General features: G+C 39.0%; 1 protein-coding gene across 50 annotated transcripts in view; it reads left to right on the top strand.

Annotated features, from left to right (window-relative positions):
• The window catches only part of ANK2 (ankyrin 2), a 607,793-nt gene that overhangs the window by 526,123 nt on the left and 61,185 nt on the right, over window positions 1-20,485 (top strand). For 30 of the 50 annotated variants that reach the window (XM_084973142.1, XM_084973127.1, XM_084973139.1 and 27 more), the window contains 3 exons: window positions 9,330-9,474; window positions 16,053-16,155; window positions 16,843-16,946. In XM_084973142.1, coding sequence (XP_084829268.1) covers window positions 9,330-9,474; window positions 16,053-16,155; window positions 16,843-16,946 — 352 coding nt within the window. The remainder of the gene's footprint in view (window positions 1-9,329; window positions 9,475-16,052; window positions 16,156-16,842; window positions 16,947-20,485) is intronic. The other 20 variants (XM_084973140.1, XM_084973126.1, XM_084973116.1 and 17 more) reach the window with 1 other exon arrangement.

Below are 20,485 nucleotides of genomic sequence, written 5' to 3'. Positions count from 1 at the left end.
TATTTTTTTCCAAAAAGAAACTCAAGTCAAATAATTTTTTTGCATGGATATATTTGAGTATTGTGAAGTAACTTTTTAATATGAAGAATTAGTGTAAAGGAATTTAACTAGTTGACATTGCCAACCCTTTGATTTTTTTGCATTTGAAATGCTTTCATCCAAAAAAGAGGGGGGGAGTTCCTTGGTAGTCTAGTGGTTAGGATTCATTGCTTTCACCGCTGCAGCCCAGGTTCAATCTTTGGTCTGGGAGCTGAGATCCCACATCAAGCCGCTGTACACCACAGCCAAAAAAAAAAAAGAAAGAAAGAAAGAAAGAAAGAAAAAAATGTTTTCATGTAACCTACCATCATTTACATGGAGGAAGTGCAGCTACCTGTGTTTGGATAATAGGAGCTAATTTCTGTTTTCTTTACAGTTCTACTATTTTAATGATAGTATAGATAGTGTAGTATATGAATACTCAGAACAGTGTTCCAGCCAAGTAGAGATGTCTTTTCAGGCAAACTTGCTATAATAAAGCAATTGGAATTACCCACTCTTGAATCCAATCAACAGATAGTAAAAGTGATGCTATTTTGTGTAAAGTCCTAAGACTGATACACTGGGGGAATCAAAGGTGAACATATATGGAGAGATAATACATAAGTTAAGCGTAATTGAATGTACTCTGGAATCTGCTTTTCATAACTGCCTGGGAAAATCAGGAGACAGAGAGAGACCTAACACAGTCTCCTGGACTTGCTGAAAGCTGAGAGATTAATAGAAGGGTGGACTCAGCCTTTAGGGCGCAGAGAAGGAAGAGTATGGGAAGGTCCTAAGATAGGAAAATACGAGAGAGAGAGACAGAGTGCCAAAATAATCTAGTCATCGAGTTTGGCTGATGCATTAAAATATATACAGGGCTTCGTTGTGGAATGTTTGAATTCTCAACTGAAAAGCCTAGGAAATTGGGATTGTATTAAAGATTTTAATTAATGACGGAAGCAATTAAGTCTGTTTTGTACAAAGATTAATTCAGCAATAGTACACTGTAGGAGTGTAATAGCAAGAAATTGGAAGGAAGCAGGTATCTGAGAGAAGAGAAAGCATTTACTATGCATCTGCAATGCCAGGTGCATTGTCTCATTTAATCCCCAAAGCATCCATAGGAGATAGGCTATGGACTTCTTTCTTTCTCTCTCTCTCTCTCTCTCTTTTTTTTTTTTTTTTTTTGTCTTTTTGCCTTTTCTTGAGCCACTCCCATGGCATATGGAGGTTCCCAGGCTAGGGGTCTAATCAGAGCTGTAGCCACCGGCCTACACCAGAGCCATAGCAATGCTGGATCTGAGCTGCATCTGCAACCTTCACCACAGCTCACACCACAGCTCACGGCAACGCCGGATCCCCAGCCCACTGAGCAAGGCCAGGGATCAAATCCACAACCTCATGGTTCCTAGTTGGATTCGTTAACCACTGAGCCATGACAGGAACTCCTCTTTTTTTTTTTTCTTTTCAGATGAGAAAAGGCTCACCTGAAGGTGAGGAGACTAAGGTTTAAACACATTAAGTAGTTTGTTCAGTGGCACCCAGCTATTAAGTGGTAGGCGTGGAATCTAAACCTGCTTTGAAAGCTGTTGTAATAGCTCAGTCATGATGTACATAAATCCTAATGCAGCAAGATGGCAGAGAAATGGGAGAAAAATAAAAATGGAAATTCAGTCCAAGTATTCTACTATGCAGATTAAAACAACCCTATGAATGAATCTTCTACATCTCCATAGGGTCACGAGGTGATTCCTGTCTTTGCTGACTCCGCTCCACAGACCTAAGTTATATGGTGGAGCTCAGGGCTTATAACACCCGTGTAACCAAAATACCTTTGGAAATATGACCCATGCATCCTTTATATGCAGAGATTCGTGAGTGGGTGGTTTGTACAAACGTCTCCACTTGTTCTCTGGGAGGATGTGTACTCATAAGCAAGAGAACCCCAGGAAGTTCCCGTTGTGGCTCAGGGGTAACAAGCCCAACTGGTATCCATGAGGATACAGGTTCGATCCCTGGCCTCGATCAGTGGGTTAAGGATCTGGCATTGCTGTGAGCTGTGGTGTAAGTCACAGACATGGCTCAGATCCCATGTTGCTGTGGCTGTGGTGTAGGCCGGCAGCTATAACTTCAATTCAACCCCTAGCCTGGGAACTTCCACATGCCGCGGATGCAGCCCTAAAAAGACCCCCCCCCCCCAAAAAAAAAGAGAGAGAGAGAGAAAGAGAGAACTCCTGAATGGCTGAGTGTTGTGATAAAATATAGAAGCCAGCTATCTTCTCCTTTCAATGCACATCTACTGTAGACACTTGACGATAGCGGGGTTCCTCACCCCAGGTTTCAGCCCTTTACCCATTTATCAGCAGAAGTGCTAAGTATTCTTGAGAGGGAGAGAGCTCAGGGACATTGTTTCAGAGATTCTCCTTCTTGCCAGGATTGTGAAGAGTTGTCAGGATGAAGAATCCTTGAGACCTTCCCATTTTATCTTAATTTATTCCCATATTCTTATGATCTATGTCCTGCAGAGGCTGGTCCTGGCTAAATGTGCCACTATCACTGAGGAATCTTGTAAGTTCCAGATACTAAAAAAGGAAACTTTAAAAATAAGTAATACATCAATGCTATATAATTAATAGGAAAGGGTTTTCATAAAATTGTTTGGAATAATTGGAGAATACAGTGAAAAAAAATTAAGGCCTACAACCTGGGAGTCAGAATTCTGTTAAAGAAGTAAATATGTAATGGCAGGGGAAGGGTTGCTCAATATAGGAGACAGAAAGTAAATTTATTTTAGATGTGTTATACAAAAGCAAAAGGTTTGCTTTTGGTTTATTTGTTTTGCATCAAATAAGTAAATTGTTAAAGGAAGTATGTTTAGGGTATAGCCATTCTTTCACAAACTCTCTGAGTTATGCAAAATTCTTTCCAAGCCTAATGGAACTATACTGAAGCAAATAAGAGTTAAATATTTAGATCAGAATCTTATTTGAAAGAAGACCTTTACTTCTTCTCCCCTCGCCCTTAGCTCTGGAAGGAAGTAGCTGAACTGTTTGTTTACTCAATAGGGAATTTGCAGAGAGAAGCAGATGAGCTGAGAGTGGGGTGGAGAAGAGGTTGAGCTGAATGTTGGCCATGCTGAATCTTGAGATGCTTTTAGGAAGCCTGGATAAAGTCCAGGAAGCAGTTGAAATATGCATGTGGGATTTGTGAGAGAGGTTTGGAATGGATATAGAGAAATGCATAGGCAAAATATAGGTGGCCCTTGAAGTTTTAGAAAACACATGATAACATGTCAAATAAGAAAAGTTGGGGGGTTTCCATTGTGGCTCACCAGGTTAAGAACCCGACATAAGTACGTAAGTATGATAAGAACCCAATACAGTATCCATGAGGATGTGGGTTTGATCCCTGGCCTCACTCATTGGGTTAAGGATCTAGCATTGCCATGAGCTGTGGTGTAGGTCACAGATGCTGCCCAGATCTGGCATTGCTGTGGCTGTGGTGTAGGCCAGCAGCTGCAGCTCAGGTTTGACTCCTAGCCTGGGAACCTCCATATGCCATGGATGCGTCCCTAAAAAGACAAAAAAAAAAAAAAAAAAAAAAAAAAAAAGCTGGATGGGAAGTATCAACATTCAAGGAGAGTGGAGACTGGAAAGAAAGACTCAAAAGGTGAGGGGGGAGACCAGGAGAGATTTATGTCAGAGAAATTAAGAAGGGTAGTTTTCCAAAGAAAAAATCACCTCTTGGCTACGAATTAGTTTGTAAAATAGAAAACCTCTTTTAAGAGGTTTGACTATGAAAAGAAGTGTGAAATAAAGCAACTCAGAGTGTGACATAAAGAAGGCCTAAGAGTTGAAGGAGAGGTTACTATATTTCACAGATGTGGAAAGAAAGGGCTGGCAGAGAAGCCCAAGTTGAAGATGATGGGCCCAGCAGACCAGAATCTAGGACAATGAGGATCTGAAGGCAGGGGTAGGCTAGCCCTGGACTGCAAAAGTCCCTTCACGCACCAAGAAGAAAGGCAAGGATAGGATTGCCTTTTTTCTTTTTTTTTCTTTTTTCTTTTTTTTTTTTTTTTTTTTTTGACGCATTAATAGCACTTAAAGCGTTGAGCTACATACAGAATTTCCTACTTAGGGACCAACTTGAGCAATTTTATTTTTTTCCCAAACTTTTTTCGCATTCTGCTAATGTCTATAGACATTTCTATTTTCCATCCCACACTGCAGATATGCACTATCATTAGCATGCTTGATACACACATATCCTGGGAGAGAAATGCTATGACAGCATTGGCAAGATTGGTACCTAAACAGTTACCTTTACAGCTAATTGCAACACTGGGTTAGCATCTGGTCCCTGGCACCAATATTTAGGGATTTTGCATCTTTCTGTCATTTCTCTCTGAGACATAATCAGGACATCAAGATACATATCTAAGGCCACCATATGTGTCCATAAAGCCCTGAACTTCACATTAACACCAAACCTGGGAGGGGATTTTTTAATATAGCAGCTCTCTTAGGCAGAGAGCATTATAATAAAACCATCAAAAGGCAGAAAATGAGAAGTTCCTGTTGTGGCTCAGTGGTTAAGGAACCCAACTAGCATCCATGAGGATGCGGGTTGGATCCCTGGCCTTGCTCAGTGGTTTAAGGATCTGGGGTTGCCTTGAGCTGTGGTATAGGTTGCAGATGTGGCTCGAATCTGGCATTGCTGTGGCTGTGGTGTAGACTGGCGGCTTCAGCTCCAGTTCGACCCCTGGCCTGGGAACCTCCATGTGCCATGGGTGCGGCCCTAAAAAGACAAAAAAATAAAAATTTAAAAAATGCAGAAAATGAGGGAGAATGTAAAGAATGTCCAATATTATACGAACTCAGTAAAATCAGAGATTTTAAAATTGTGCCGTGACTTGTCACTAGAGTCACAAAATTTGATGTATTTGATTAAAATGTACTCTTGCAATTGCTTTCTTTCTGTCTTCTAACACAATTCTACATGCACAAGAGGAGGAAGGCTAAGTGCAGGTGGTTGATTTGCATCTTCTGCAAGATAAAACTGCTGACACTAGGTCCTGTTGCTTCTCTAGACTGGGAGTCAGTCCAGCTAGACTTCCTTCTTCTCTTTTCTTTCCTTCACCCTTATATAGCTTCTCGCTACCAAGAGATGATGAGAGAGGAAGAAGGGAGGAAAAAGACAGAAAACTTGAAGTGTAGGCCCACTTTCTTAAAGAGGTTTGAGTAATTTTAATAACTGAGAAATTGGAGTTCCCGTCATGGCGCAGTGGTTAACGAATCCGACTAAGAACCATGAGGTTGCGGGTTCAGTCCCTGCCCTTGCTCAGTGGGTTAATGATCCGGCGTTGCCATGAGCTGTGGTGTAGGTTGCAGATGCGGCTCGGATCCTGTGTTGCTGTGGCTCTGGCGTAGGCTGGCAGCTACAGGTCCGATTGGACCCCTAGCCTGGGAACCTCCATATGCCACGGGAGCGGCCCAAAGAAATAGCAAAAAGACAAATAATAATAATAATAATAATAATAACTGAGAAATTGAAGCCTGTTTTGAGTTGTCTTTGTTCCACGTAACCATTTTGGTTGCTAAGAGACTGTGGTGCGAACTGGCAGATAACAAGAAGCAAGATGAAATGGCAAAAGCAAATTGACTCTGAGGATGGGCAAGATGCCCTAATCTGGGTGGAATTGGGAATTTGATGCTAAAGAGCAAAACTCAACTATTTTAGATTCTTGGGGGTTGGGGGAGGGTGGGGATAATACAATGGGAGATGGAGGGAGAGAGAGGGAGAGGGAGGAGAGAGTGTATATTCAAGCAGGCTTTTGGGTTTGAAATAGTTTTGTAGGCCTCCTGCTCCAGGGATCCATAAAATACAGCTTGTGTATTATATGACACATCCTGCCTTCAGTCATCCCCTTCGCTTCTTTCATTCATGAGAATTAGGCAGTCTCCCCCAATGTTAACAAAATTCACTTTTGCTTTTTTCCCTGAAAATTTAGGCATATGCAGAAACCAGACAATGCCTGTATTTTGGTATAGCAAGTCTTAGAATTTATCCTAGATTTTTTTTTTCCTCCCAGAAATAAACCAAGGAGGGACCTCAACTTATTTGACTCATAAAAATACTCCTGTATAAAGGTTTACCAATTCTATAAGAGTTGGCGGGGCGGGGAGTGAAGTGGGTAAGTCCCAACTCCTATTATAAAATGTCTAAGCTTCATGATCTTGTTGCCGTGTTGACACACGGTTTCTTCCTGGACTTTTTGCCATTGCTCAGTGATGTGAACACTGACTGTGGCTAAGTGTTTCCACTTAGTGTTCTTTAAATAATTAATGCATATTGCTCCTTTGTTCATACTGTTTTTACTGCCCTCCATGACCCCTTATGCCCCCCACTCCCCTGCTTGTGGGAAAAAACATCATCTCTGCCCATCAAAATTGCACCCAAGCAACTGACCAGCTCCCATTCCTTCTGCAGTGATTCCTTCTCTAGCTTCCCTGGAATTTCCTACGTCTTCTGCAGCAAATGACCACAACGTTGGAGGCTTAGACTTGCTCTCTCACAGGCCTGGAAGCCTGAAGTCCACAGTGGGACCATGCCAACCTCCAAAGGCTCTAGGGAAGAACCCTTTCTGGTCTCTTCTGGCTTCTGTGACTGTCAGCAGTCCTTGGTGTTACTCGGCTTGCAGGCTCATCACTCCAGCCTCTGCCTTCACATGGCCTTCTCCTCTGTGTCTCTGTGTGCCCTTCTCTCTCTTGTAAAAACACACTCATTGCAGTTATCCCATATGATCTCATCTAAATTCTTTAATTCCGTCTGCAAAGATCCTATCTCCACAAAAGGCTACATCCTAGGGCTCCCAGTGGAGATGATATTTTAGGGGGGCCACTACTCAACATTACATTATTCTAAAGTGATCTCTTCCTCCTCCTCTGACATTTTTTGGTTCTTAAAGTTGACAAGCATCATGCATTTCATGTTCATCTATGACGTTACTTATCTATGGATTGCTGCTATTGTTGCATCTCGTTTGGTGAGGGAAGACTTTGAAGAAGAGCATATATACAGAAGAGCTATATACCACTTTAACAACATCAATTTGAAAAATTTACTTCTGTTTTCATTAGAGTTATCAGATAGGTGAAATATTTAAACAGTACGGTAATGTTTTCTTTATATTTTTCAAAAGCTATTTTGCATAAATGAAATTTAGCTCATATTTCATTGGCATGTGAACACGTTGACCATTTTGTATTAACGAAAATAGTAGCTAGCAGTTATTGTATTCTAGAACTCTACTGTACATTCTTATTTAATTCACATAACTGACTTGTGAGATAGAGTATTAGGATCATGCCCATTTTCTACTTGTAGAAACTCAGGAAGATTAACTGGCCAGTAAGTAGCAGAATTGGAATTTGCCCCCAGGTCTATCTGATCTTAAACTTTTTTTTTTTTTTTCATTGGTCTTTTTAGGGCAGCCCCCAAGGTATATGGAGGTTCCCAAGCTAGGGGTCCAATTGGAGTTGCAGCTGCCAGCCTGCACCACAGCCACAGCAAGGTCAGATCCCAGCCACATCTGCAACCTACACCACAGCTCATGAAAACACCAGATCCTTAACCCACTGAGCAAGACCAGGGATTGAACCTGCGTCCTCATGGATCCTAGTCAGATGCATTTCCACTGAACCACAAAGGGAACTCCTGATTTTAAACTTTTAATTAGTACCCTGTGTAGCCTAACTCGCTCAGCTAAAACTAAATAAAAATCGAAATGGTTTCATTAAAGGAACAATAAAAGTAATTTTAATGATGAGACTTGTAACCATCAAATAGTAAATGCATTGATTTTGAGGCAGAACGCTAGGAGTGAATAAATCACATCTCTATTTACTGGAAGGTGTTTTTTCAAACTATCTTTGGCTTTAAGTAATTTAGAGAGCTATTAATATTTTGATTAGGGGATCTTAGGATGGTATATCCAGAGAAGTAATGAAATGCTGAAGACAGCCCTTACAGTTCTTTAATGCTGTTATCTTTATAAATAAACTAGTGTTGATGTAGAACAGTTACTTTAAACAGATGAGATTAAAATAATATTTAACTTGGAGTTCCCACTGTGGCTCAGCAGTAATGAACCCAACTAGTATCCATGAGAATGTGGGTTCCATCCCTGGCCCCACTCAGTGGGTTAAGTAAGTATCCGGCGTTGCCGTGAGCTGTGGTGTAGGTCACAGACGCTGCTTGCATCTGGAGTTGCTATGGCTGTGGTGTAAGCAGGCAGCTAACAGCCCCGATTCACCCCCCAGCCTGGAAGTCTCCATATGTTGCAGGTACAGCCCTAAAAAGCAAAAAAATAAATAAATAAAAATAATTATAAGAATGACGTATGTAACTTCAAATTTTCCCTTGGATAGGTTAGCAGGCTTTGAGTGTGTGATTAGGCCCTTTAAGGAGCATTAGAAACACTTTCTCTCACTAAGTTATTCCTCCATCCCAGCACGCTAATGGTATAGAGAGCATTTCTGTGAATGAGGTGTGATTTATTGCAATGTTTATTTCTGAAAGTGTTCTATTCCAGTTCCTGGGCAGGGAATGTACTCTCACCATCTGCGTTTCCAAATGAGACCTACAACACTTAGTCATCTCTTTCTGCCCCTACCTAATTACTTAAAGCACTTTTTTTTTTTTTCCCAGTATTTCACCTTTGGAAAGCCATCTAGTTTCCAACAAAGCATCCTTTTTATGCTCTGTAGTGTTTTTAAAATTAAATCCCTGGTTGTTTATTAAAATGCCACAATCTGCTCACTTTGTTCTAGCGTTCTTTCCCTGATGTGCATATTTTGCTAGTCTTATAAGTTGTACCACTCCATTTAATGCACTTTATATTTGTTTTGGAGCCGTAGATATTTCTTAGCATATTGTCAGTTACACAAAGAGACTATTAATGCTAGACATTATGTACAAAATTATCAAAGCCACATAGAGAAGCTAAGTTGTCTACATATTATATTGTTAATATAAAGCCATAGATCAAGTATCATGATAAAGAAATGAGTAAAGAAAATTCATATTAAAAGGATTCTAATTCAGGTCATCATTTCTTCTTGGTAAGTAATAGGAAAATGGGTCCAATCTTGTTTGCCTGAGTTTTAGCACTTTTTAATTGCGTGTGTTCTATTTCAGTGATGTCAGCGCCCTTAGGCTGATTTTTCACCATCAGAATCCTATTTTGTAGTTGACACCACATTCAACAAGTCATTCTTTCTCCATCTTTCTCTGACTGTCTCAAGGTGATGACACGATGACGGGCGATGGGGGAGAATACCTTAGACCCGAGGATCTAAAAGAGCTGGGTGATGACTCTCTACCCAGCAGTCAGTTCCTGGATGGGATGAACTACCTGCGTTACAGCTTGGAGGGAGGACGCTCCGACAGGTATTCATGTGATGTTTTCACTTGATATCAGAAGGGATGCAACCATTTTCCTGATGATCGTACAAAAAAGATAGATGCAATTATTGACCTCGATAGGTGTCTCACTGTTCTCATCAGTCAGCATGTTTTCTCATTGCATCCTCTGACAGCTTTGTGTCCATTCGAAGGCACAGGAAACTGAGGCCTAGAGAGATTCAGTAATTTAGCTAAAGTCAAACATCGTAAGCAGCAGAGCCATGATAAGCAAAGAGCTCTGTACCATTAAAAATGTGATGTTTTTCATCATTTGCAACTTTTTTATCTAGGCAAATGAAGAGGATGGTTTTACCTTATGGAAAGCCTTACTAAATGGCAGTTATAGATACTTCCAATTCCCATGGTTTTGGCTGCTGTTGTTGTTGTTAGTGCCATAGTTTCTGTGAACAGAAGTATGTTGTGAAGAAGGATTTAAACGTAACAAATTGAGAAGGAAATGTTGCCTGGAACTGACATTTTCATGAAAAACAGAACAGAATCCTGTAAGGGCCTGGATACCAAAAGCAATCTGAGCAAAATCTGAAGGAGCCCAGGTTTTATAGCCAAATATGAAAAGGTTTATATAATATTCTGAAATATACATTCAGGTTTTTTTTAGCTCTTATTAACTAGCACGTCAGGTGTTTATTCTTTCTTGAGGCAAATTGATTAAGAACTTTCCATGGTGCCACATCAAAAGTTTGACTGCCAATTTAGGTTAAGCATGTGGTTGCCATATATTATAATGTCTTTGGCTAATCAATAATCTGAAATTTATAATTTTCCTCTTCTTGGTGTATCCAGCATATTTCGAGTCTAAGAAGTAAATACCTTAAGAGTAGTCCATTCTAAATGAGTATTTAGCAAAAACAAGCTTTTCTTGGGCTTTTTCTTTTGAGTACTAATGCCTCTGTCCTGCCTCTTTTTTTTTTTTGGTCAGTGTGCATGTAATAAGTGCTTTTCTGGTCTGGCTTTCTGAGTGGTAGGTGCTAGAGAGACAACCATGACTAAGATATAATTGTTAAATTCATAATCTAAAGGGGTGAGAGATGAAGCTAGTGGTACCCAGTGAGTGCAGCTAGAGCCCTGAGGCTCAGGCTTTCTTGAGGAAATGAGCCCAAACCGAGAAGGAATGAGGATTAAGGATTGCGAGGAAAGATGGGGAGGGCATTTGAAGCCTTCATAAGGTGAGCAAAGGCTGATGGTGTGTGAGAGAAACAGAGTAGTGAGATGTTGCTGGAGTGTACGTGTGAAGGGGGTGGGTCATGTTTGAATTTTGGATGGATCCCTCTGGCAGTGAGATAGAGGACGAATTTTAGAGGAAAGTTGTCAAGGGCTAAACCCAGCCGTAGCAACTGAGAAAAAATTACGTTAGTGTTAGCTGAAGTTGCCAAGATAAGACCTGAACTGTAACCTTGAGGGTAGTGGTCAGGGGGAGAATTTTAGAAATGAAAAATCTGAGAATATATCAACAAGGTAAAACTGGCCAGATTGGTGATGAATTTCATGGGGTGGGTGAAGAAGAGTGAGAAGATTCCGTGGACTCTGTGGCTCCAGTGACTTAGAAGAAGAGTGGTCCTTAGGATCAGGATACACAAGAGGAGCCACTCAGAGGGGGAGGGCAGGAGGCCTTGTGACGGTGTCAGTGTTTTCCACATTGAATTTTGACACACTGATCGACTTGGACCTCACAATCTGAGATTCTTTAAGACTTCAAATTTCAGTAAAAAGAAATGGTTATGGTTTTGCACAAATTCATAACAGCCTATGAATAATCATTACTATCATCCCAGAAGCCTTTTTTTTTTTGCCCCCATCTTTGTCTCTTGATTTGATCCTCTTGCCTCCTTTGAAAGTACTTGGTACTGAGAAAGAATTTAGAACAATAATTGCTATAGAACAGGGGTCAATGCTTTGATGATTCTACTTAAACTGAGTATGTCTAAACTGTAAAGACGGGATATAAAACAAGACATGGTCTATTCTCCAGGTCCACATTTGCATTTCTAGAGCCCCAGATGTCTTCATAGTCTCCAAGAAGGAAAAATTGGCAACATCTCATCTCCATGGTTGCAATGTTTCATTTTATTTTATTTTATTTTTGCTTAGACAGCTCCATGTAAGTTACCCTTTTTTGGTAACCATTTTTTTCTTCTCATTATTTCTTTATTTGGTGTGCTTTCCATAGTACCGTGCCCAGGTAGGTATCACCTAGCATGAAAACATGACCTTCCTGGGTACATCCACATTTCCCTGCTCACCGCTCAATATGTGTGCATATGTGTGTGTCTTGGCAGGGGGTGCTTATATTCTAGAATTATGGATTTATTCTCAATTGGGGGATTTTTTATGTATTAAATTGAACAACTATTTGAGCTAGAAGGGTGTTTTACTAGAATGTCTGTGACACGCCCCAGGCCTGACTTTGTTTTAATGGTCATGGCGCCACCTTGTGGTTGCTAAAAACATTAGCATGGCTTCCCCCAAAGAAACCTCATTTATCTGGAGATGATAGAAAAAATGATTCTAATGCCTAAAATGTACATAGATGCAGAAGAATAGAAATAGGTACCTTTTAATTACGCTAACTAGAAACACAGCCAAGTTCTGATTAGTTGGGATTTTGAGTCCATTTTATTATTGCTTACAAATTAAAAATTCTCTTCATATTCAATGCAAAACATTTAAATAACAATGAGCCACAGAAGCTTCTCCATGTATTAAAGCAAACGCATTGAAATTTTTGGATATTCACTTGTTCAGTAGGTTTGAAAACACCATAAATTGAATGTCTAATAAATATTGCAGCTTACTAAAATAGTAATTGTTACACTTTTCGGTGGAATTACAGAATTTGATACCACCTAATATGCATCCATAAAGCAGTTGTATCATATATTTTTAAAGTATACATTTAAGATCATAACAAAACTTTTGGCACATGCCTTAGTAAAATAAATAAAAATTTACACTTCCAGGGATATGTTATTGGAAATTTATTAACTGAACAGCACCACCTGTGACTTAATGAAAAAAAATGGCAACTCTGTTGCAAAATATTTGAGTTTGTTTGCAATGTTTCAAATCAGGGTAGACAATTTCTAATCCAGAGACTTGAATTATCCCAGACTTTGGTGGCGATCATTATTCCTTCACTGGGAATAATTTCTTTACTCTTGGAATATTCTAATTTCATTTTCCTTCATGTTAGTAGATTCCTTGACATAATAGAACAAAATTAGCAACTTTAAATATTGATTAAGTACCAACTAGCATTTTAGAAGGCATTAAACAGAGTGAGCTAGAATAAAATCAGAAGTAAGGAATGTTTCGACATATGGTTTCAACTTACTCATTCTCCTTCTCTCTGTCTCTCCAACTTTCCTCATTCTGTGTCTACATAACCTAATATCTTTGTCTTGATACCCTAATCTCTTTTTTGTGGTCAGTCACTTTTGTCTCTTTCTTTCCTTTTTTTCTCCCCCTGTATTCCTTTCCTGTTGGGGCTCTAGGAAAGACAAAAAAAATAGCACCAACCTTCCTCCCCCCATTCTGGTTCAAAACCAGTGGAGAGATAGACCCAGGTATTAGGTAGATTATCAAGAATCCACCTTTATTTCTGATAGAGTGATTGCAGAACATGGCTTTACATTCACAGTCGAATGAGCTCTTTAGCAACTCATTCCTAAAGCAGACAGACATCCACCCAGTTACCGTGCCTCCCTCAGAGTGACAACTGAGACCTGGCTGCCTTCTTTCAAGGCTTAGATATTTACAGATATTTACAGTGGTGGCAGCTACGACGGTGGCTCTTATGTGAAGTACCTTTTTTTGCCATTCGAACTGTTCCCATCCAAGCTGAACTTCTATTTCCCCTTTGAGACCTATGTTTCTACTGTTCTGGTGCTACATTTAAGGGTTAATTCTATGTAGTGACAGAGGGTCCCCTCTTGCTATTAGGAGCAGGCTTTTTTTGGGGGGGGGCAGCCTTGCCCACAGCATGTGGAAGTTCTCTGGCCAGGGATTGAACTTGAGCCATACTAGTGACCCAAGCTGCTGCAGTGACAACGACAGATACTTCACTTGCTGAGCCACAAAGGAACTCTGGGAGCAGGCATTTTTAATCCTATTCCCTAGCACCTCTTGCTCCTTTTGTACTACTGTTCATTCATATAAATTTAGCACTTTTAAGTATGTAAAGTCATAGGGTGGATCTTTGAATTTTAAAGATAGAGATGAATTTTAAAGATAAAGATGGATAGAGATTATGTAATTAACAAAGCTGAGCCCAATAGAACTTAATGGGGGAAGACAGCTGAGCCCACAGACAGCCATGTCATTTCAAGGGGTTGACCTCTTTTGGCTCAATTCAAAATAAAATAAAAGAGAATAGAATATAGAGCTGTTGATCTAGTGCTACCCGGTACAAAACACACCCACGTGAATCTTAGCTATCTTTTGTGGTTTAAAGCAGGAGAAAAAAAAAAAGCTCAGTCCACCAATTGAAATAACCTTTTGCTGAGATGAAAGACCCCTTTCCCCACTAATTTAGTCACCTTCCCATCTTCAATTTCAAGGTCAGGCCAAGGTTAGTCAACCTTTTTATAAAGTGCATCCTCAAAACTCAATGGCACAGCTGAAAAAACCAGCTGTAATATAGGCTGTTCCCAAATGCCAGGACCACAACCCCTGTGAGTGAGTGTGCTGGGCATCCAGGCTGCTCCTGCCTTGGCTGTGTCAGAAACCTCCTTTTTCTCCAGGAGCCCACACAACATAACACAGTGTATTGCCAAATTCTTTTTAGATTTCATTTTACTATAAACAGATTCACGTCGATGTGAAAACAAAGGAACAGACAATAAACTTTTTGGATTCATGTCACCCTCTAATATTTAGCATCTACTTTGGGGACATAAATCTTAGAGTGGAATTGGGAGTTCCCATTGTGGCTCAGTGGTAATGAACCTGAGGATTTGGGTTAGACTCCTGGCCTCGCTCAATGGGTTAAGGATCTAGTGTTGCCACGAGCTGCAGTGTAGGTTGCAGATGCGGCTCGGATTCTGAGTTGCTGTGGTTGTGGCATAGGCCCGCAGCTGTAGCTCTGATTCGACCCCTAGCCTGAGAACTTCCACACACCACAGGTGCAGCCCTAAAAAGGGGGGAAAAAAATCTCAGAGGAGAACTGGAGGGAGAAGCCCCCAAATTACTGTGAATTATCTGCCAAGCAATGGTTTCCTCAAAGATAATTGAAGTTGGCTATCTTGACACCTCATAAAGATGACAGTATATGGTTTACAAAATTAGATATATTTGCAAAAGAAAATAGTTTCTATTAACAAATATGCTAACTTGACCTTTAGTCCATAATTCTATAGAGCCTCACTAGCCAAATACCTACTAGCTGAAAGTGAATGAAATCTTGCTTCTATAAATATTATGAAAGTTTGCATATGTCTTTATTTTCCCCTATGGGCTTTGGGCTAATATTTTGAATACAGATCTTTTACTCTTAGACTAACATGTTTATTTAAGACATCAATCTCTTTGTCATTTGTACAAATTGACGGAGAAGGAATGGAATTGCATCTGTGCAAATGTCAAGATTCACCCATTGCATTTGCATATATAATCATTGCATTTGCATATATAATTCAGAACCTTGAAATTCAGGTTTATTAATGTAAAGCATTGATTATCAAGGCCTAAATCCCATCTTGAAGCCACACCTCATTTTTGGTCACTATCCGTTGGCAGTTTGTTTTTGTGCTGGCAGATGTATGTGTGTGTTGTGGGTTGGCCTTAGAAGTGGTTTCTTGTGCTCTTGCATCGCATTGCCACAGCGACCAACACTCTTTGGTGCTTCACTCACCACGCACAGGACATGCACAGGGAACAGTGCCGTCCTTTGAAATAGCGTTGCTGGAAACACCAGGGACAAACAAGAGGAGCTCCACTTCCGCAGGAAGCATGCTTCAGGCCACAGGTCATCTCACTCTGTACCTTCCAGGGGCGTGCACCAGCGTTCAGCTGGAGAGGAGAAGAAAGAGGCACAGAGGGAAAGGAAAATGAGTGCAAATGAAACCCGTGCTTTCCTTTCATTCTCTCCAAGGGCAGCCTTATCCCCCCTACCCCTCCATATTTTTCTTAGTTGCAGGGAGATTAACATTTAACACAGATCTAAGCAGTCTATCCTGAAATTATTTTCTGTGTGGATGTCTTATCCTGGCAGTAAGTAAGCTACAGTTGCTGGTTTCAAACACTTCTGGGAAGAAAATGAATCAGATTAGGAGTATCAAATTTTATCTTCTGGATTCCCTGGTGCCCTTGCCATTGGGTGGTAAGAAGCGTTCAAAAGATGTGTTTGTTTAGTTGTTGGACAGAGAGGTACGACAACACAGCGACCTATGTTTCCTTCTTCCACGGTTGCGATTTATGTTCCCCTGGAAGTTGCACTGTTAGCTAATAGCACGCTTTTTTCACTCTCCTGCTGGGCTCATCATTTCATCCTCCCAACCCTCCTACTGCTGTTGGTATTTGACCATGACCTCCTGCCAACCTACCAGCCTTCGATCCTTCAGTTCCGACAGGTCTCACACCCTGAGCCATGCCTCTTACCTGAGGGACAGTGCCATGATCGACGACACGGTTGTGATACCCAGTCACCAGGTATGTGCTTTTTGCCTTCATGTTTCTGTTTTCTGGAGAGCTTTTTAACAGGATCTGAGGTTGAAAATGTCCAGAAGAAATGCTTTCATCTAAAAAAAAAAAAACCACAGTTGTCCTAATTCAGTTGATGAACTAGGATGAGAGATTTGCGAGTTTTTCTAAAACACAAAAAAATGTTTGCTGGATTTTTCAACGAGCAGTGTTTTTCTAACATAATGGCAGTTTCTTGAGCTACACTGAATTCTTCTGTGGAAATTATATGTAAAAATCAATTCCTTTGTCAAATCTATTAAAGGAAAACATAAGATTGGATGCATTTAAGGTATAAGATGAAAGGTACAGAGGAAAATAGGTTTTCTTTTAGAAAATTATTTTCTATTAGACATGATGTAGAGTTTGCTATGGAATAGTGTCATTCTAGGTGTGATTTTATCAGTTTGGGCTGGGTAGGGAAATAAGTGAACACCTTCTGTCTTCAAAGACAATTACCCAAATGTGAACTTATAGCAGTTATTTAAATGGGATAATATATAATAGATGCATTTTAAATGCCTCAGTCATATATTTTTAAACAAACATTTTTCTAGGTAATAGGATCTTCCTGTGATACCACTTTTTAGAGGTCATTATATTTTAATTTAATTGAAGGAAAGTATTTTTACTAAGTCCAGTGTTCTTTGTGTTTAGGTGTCAACTCTAGCCAAGGAGGCAGAAAGGAATTCTTATCGTCTAAGCTGGGGCACTGAGAACTTAGACAACGTGGCTCTTTCTTCCAGTCCTATTCATTCAGGGTGAGTCAATCAATATTATGTATCCAGATCAAGAGGTAAAAAGAGATGAGTGAAAAATAACAGCTTTGTCCGGTAGCTTTTGCTGATGGCTAGCTTACGGAGGAAGCTTCTTTTTAAAAACTTGTCACTGCTTTATCCACCCTGGACTCTATCACACAAATAAACCAGCAGAAAGGGTTGAATTCACCATAGAAACACTGACCATTGTTTTAAAATGACTTGTAGAATTGCATCAAACAGCTTGCTAACTAACCAGAGTATACTGGTGGCCTCCTTACCGTTCCTGTTTTGTCGTTCAGACATCTTGAACAGTGGGGCAAGATCTTTGCTTTTTTGGGAAAGTTCTATTTACTAAGATTAACTGACTAGTTTAATAAGTGCCTTTCCTGACATGTTAATGCATTTAAAATAATGTTTACAGAAGTTTGAGTCACATAAACATATAGAGGATTCCACATGTATTTGAAACAGGCATATATTAAAAAGGGAAATTTAGATACAAGTAGTCCAACTGTCAGTTATTTTTTAAAAGTCGTCTAGGTAGTATATCTGCCACTACTTAAGAAATACTGCCTATTTATAGGAGCTTCCAAACTTTCAACTCTTTCAAAGGGGTCCCTGACCCCCAGTAGGGTGAACTTCATTGGTGTGGTCAGAGCTGGTCCCTTGGGACAAAACAGGACTCTTTGCCAAAGTCTTCTCTGTTCCCTCAAACCTGGACTTTAACCCCTTCCTCCCCACACGCCCTTTCCCTCTGCGACAGAAAAGCCTATGTGCCCAGCCTGGCAATGTCCAACTGATAGCCTAGAGGGTCTCTTCCAGGTCTGTGGCAACTCATTAAAAAGCAGGACTTTATCCTACTGTACAGCACAGGAAACTACATCCAGTCTCTTGAGATAGACCATGATGAAAGATAATATAAGAAAGGGAATGTATATGCATGACTGGGTCATTTTGCTGTGCAGCAGAAATTGGCACAGCATTGTAAATCAACTATTTAATTGATTACAGCATTGTAAATCAACTATTAAATATATTTTTAAAGTAGGAATTTTAGTTGATAATTTTAAATATTCTTAAAGATGCTCATAAGTTATTAGAATTCAGTTCTGTGGAATATAAATTCCTGAAGGAGTTTTAAATTGAAGTTTTAAACAGTCTTCACAATTGGCTCTTTTCTTACATTTTAATGCTTTCAAGTTGTGTAGTAATTTCATAATTACATAGAAATTTTTAAAATATTTTTATTTTATCACTTGCCCTTCTCATATTTTATCTAATCAAATGTAATATTTTGATTTAAATTATTATCCCAAACTTCTTATCCATAATCCCCAGGACTGTTTTGAGTCATGGATCCTTTCTTATTTTTATTATTCTAAAATATTATCCTTTCAGGAAAGCACTCTAAGATAATATAGCTGAAAATTTTGGACTTCTTAGTCTGATCTTCTGCTAATAAAGGCTTATAGAATAGAGAATTAGTTACATAAATATTGAAAATAATCATAATACTCTTTTTAATTAAATAAATAAAAGCTATTCAAAGGAATGAAAACCATAAAACCTCATCCAAATTTACTTTCATCTTTTTAAGCATAAAAATGAGATAGTTAACATCTGACAGCAGTAAATTATCAAAAACCATAACATTGCATTCTGCTACCAAATTTCTCAACAATAATGGGAGAAAAAAGAAGAAACTTGGACCTAGAGTATAGATGGATAATGGATCAGCATTTAGAAACTGTAATCAGGTGTTTGAAGTCCATATCCACCCTACAAATTGACAGAATTATTTTAAGCAAAATGTGTTTAACTATTAGTAACTGAATTGATAAAAGAGTCAAAGTGTGACTGATATTACAATTTTCAAAATAATTTTAAAAAGTAATTTCTTAAGTAAGTCGTAGCTGCTGAAGGGCTGTAGAACACTCAGCTGAAGTACATCAACACACATACCATGCGAATAAAACTAGCTACACGTATAAATGATAAGAATTGATTACGTAGGATGAACCAAGAGTATCCAGTGGTTAAAGACTAATCACTTATTAAAATAAAGATCTTTAAAATGTTAGTCTCTGATAAACCAATTTTTTCTGTGAACGTCACACATGATCACTGACTGCCATGTCTGTGAAAGAGAGAGAACATGATGGTTAAGAGTGATCTTTGGAGTCAGACCAACCAGAACGCACATTCTGGCCCTGATACACAATGTGTGACATTGGGCAAGTTAAGTAAAATCTCTCAGTTTCAGTTTACTTATCTGATGAATATTATGTTATGGATTCTGTAGGGGAGTTTTAAGGATTAGATTCTCCTTAAATAGTTAGCACTCTGCCCGGGAAGAATAAGTACCCAACAGATTATAGCCATCAGTATTTATACAACCCCCATGCACATCTTCCATATCTTTCACAAATGCCACATCAGTGAAGCAAAATGTATTCTGAATCCTCTAAATGCCAATACCAATGTGGTACAATTCATCGTGGCAGGGTTTGACTTATTATTATCCTTATCAGGTAATCTGTCAGCTGGTTATGTCTCTGCTATAGTACTCAAACACAGTGCAAAAGACGATTCTTAACAGAATGAGTAGTTATCATTGAAAACTCAGTAGTTCTGAGTGTGATGGTATTTTAAAGCTACCATGCTATGATTGTATGTGGATAACATTTATAATAGCATACCATGTAACAATGATTTCTTCTAATTTTATTCATTATATATCAGGTTCCTGCATAATAGTTTTCATGTAGTTTTGAAGGAACTGAATTTCTTTTTAATTGGGTGAATTCTTAAGCCACTTTAAAATCTGCCCAAAATGTAATAAAAAAATTTTGATAGATGGGATAATAAAGTTAGCTTTTATATGAATATGTCACTAATTTTGTACATTATTAGACTAAAGGAGTTTTAGATGAGTAAAAGACATACCTTCTACCAATAGGCAGAATTAGTGATTTTCTTTTATCTCTACTGTTTCCAATGACTAATGTCTATCACTCTAAGACAATAGTATCAGTGATTTAAAAATCCGTTCTGCCCAATAGATACAGCCAAGATCTAGCAAAAGAAAGGCTGACAGTAATATTTCATTGTTGTTCTTGAAAAAGTTGCATTACTGATTCACAGTCTAGCCAATAATTATTTCTAGTATCCCAGTCATAATCACACCCAGTACGAGCTTGGACAAGAATTTGAGTTTTACAGTTCTCTATTTCATAAATACATAATGAATCAGCATATGTAAGGCACAAGTTTCTAGCAATACCAGTTTCATGACTCATTTTAAATATTATTATTTCAAGGGTCTTTATTCTTATAGTTTTTTTTTAATAACAACCAAGTGCCAACAATTAAATGCCAATTCATGTTATAAGATATTATAGTAACTAGAAGGCCATTAAAAATCTTTCAAAGGACTTCTGTTTTGTAAAAATGTGTTGAAGACAGTTTTACTGTGACCCTAAAACTACTCATAAAAAGAGAGTCTCATTTAAAAAAAAAAAAAAAAAAAAAAAGGACTT

The sequence above is a fragment of the Sus scrofa genome, chromosome 8, assembly GCF_054392235.1.
Source record: "Sus scrofa isolate SSC_HxYL_T2T_F1_AM1 chromosome 8, Sscrofa_HxYL_maternal_Yorkshire_Landrace_v2.0, whole genome shotgun sequence".
Classification (NCBI taxonomy): Eukaryota; Metazoa; Chordata; class Mammalia; order Artiodactyla; family Suidae; genus Sus; species Sus scrofa.
Note: the sequence above shows the minus strand (reverse complement) of the source record. Positions and strands in the feature narration are given on the sequence as shown.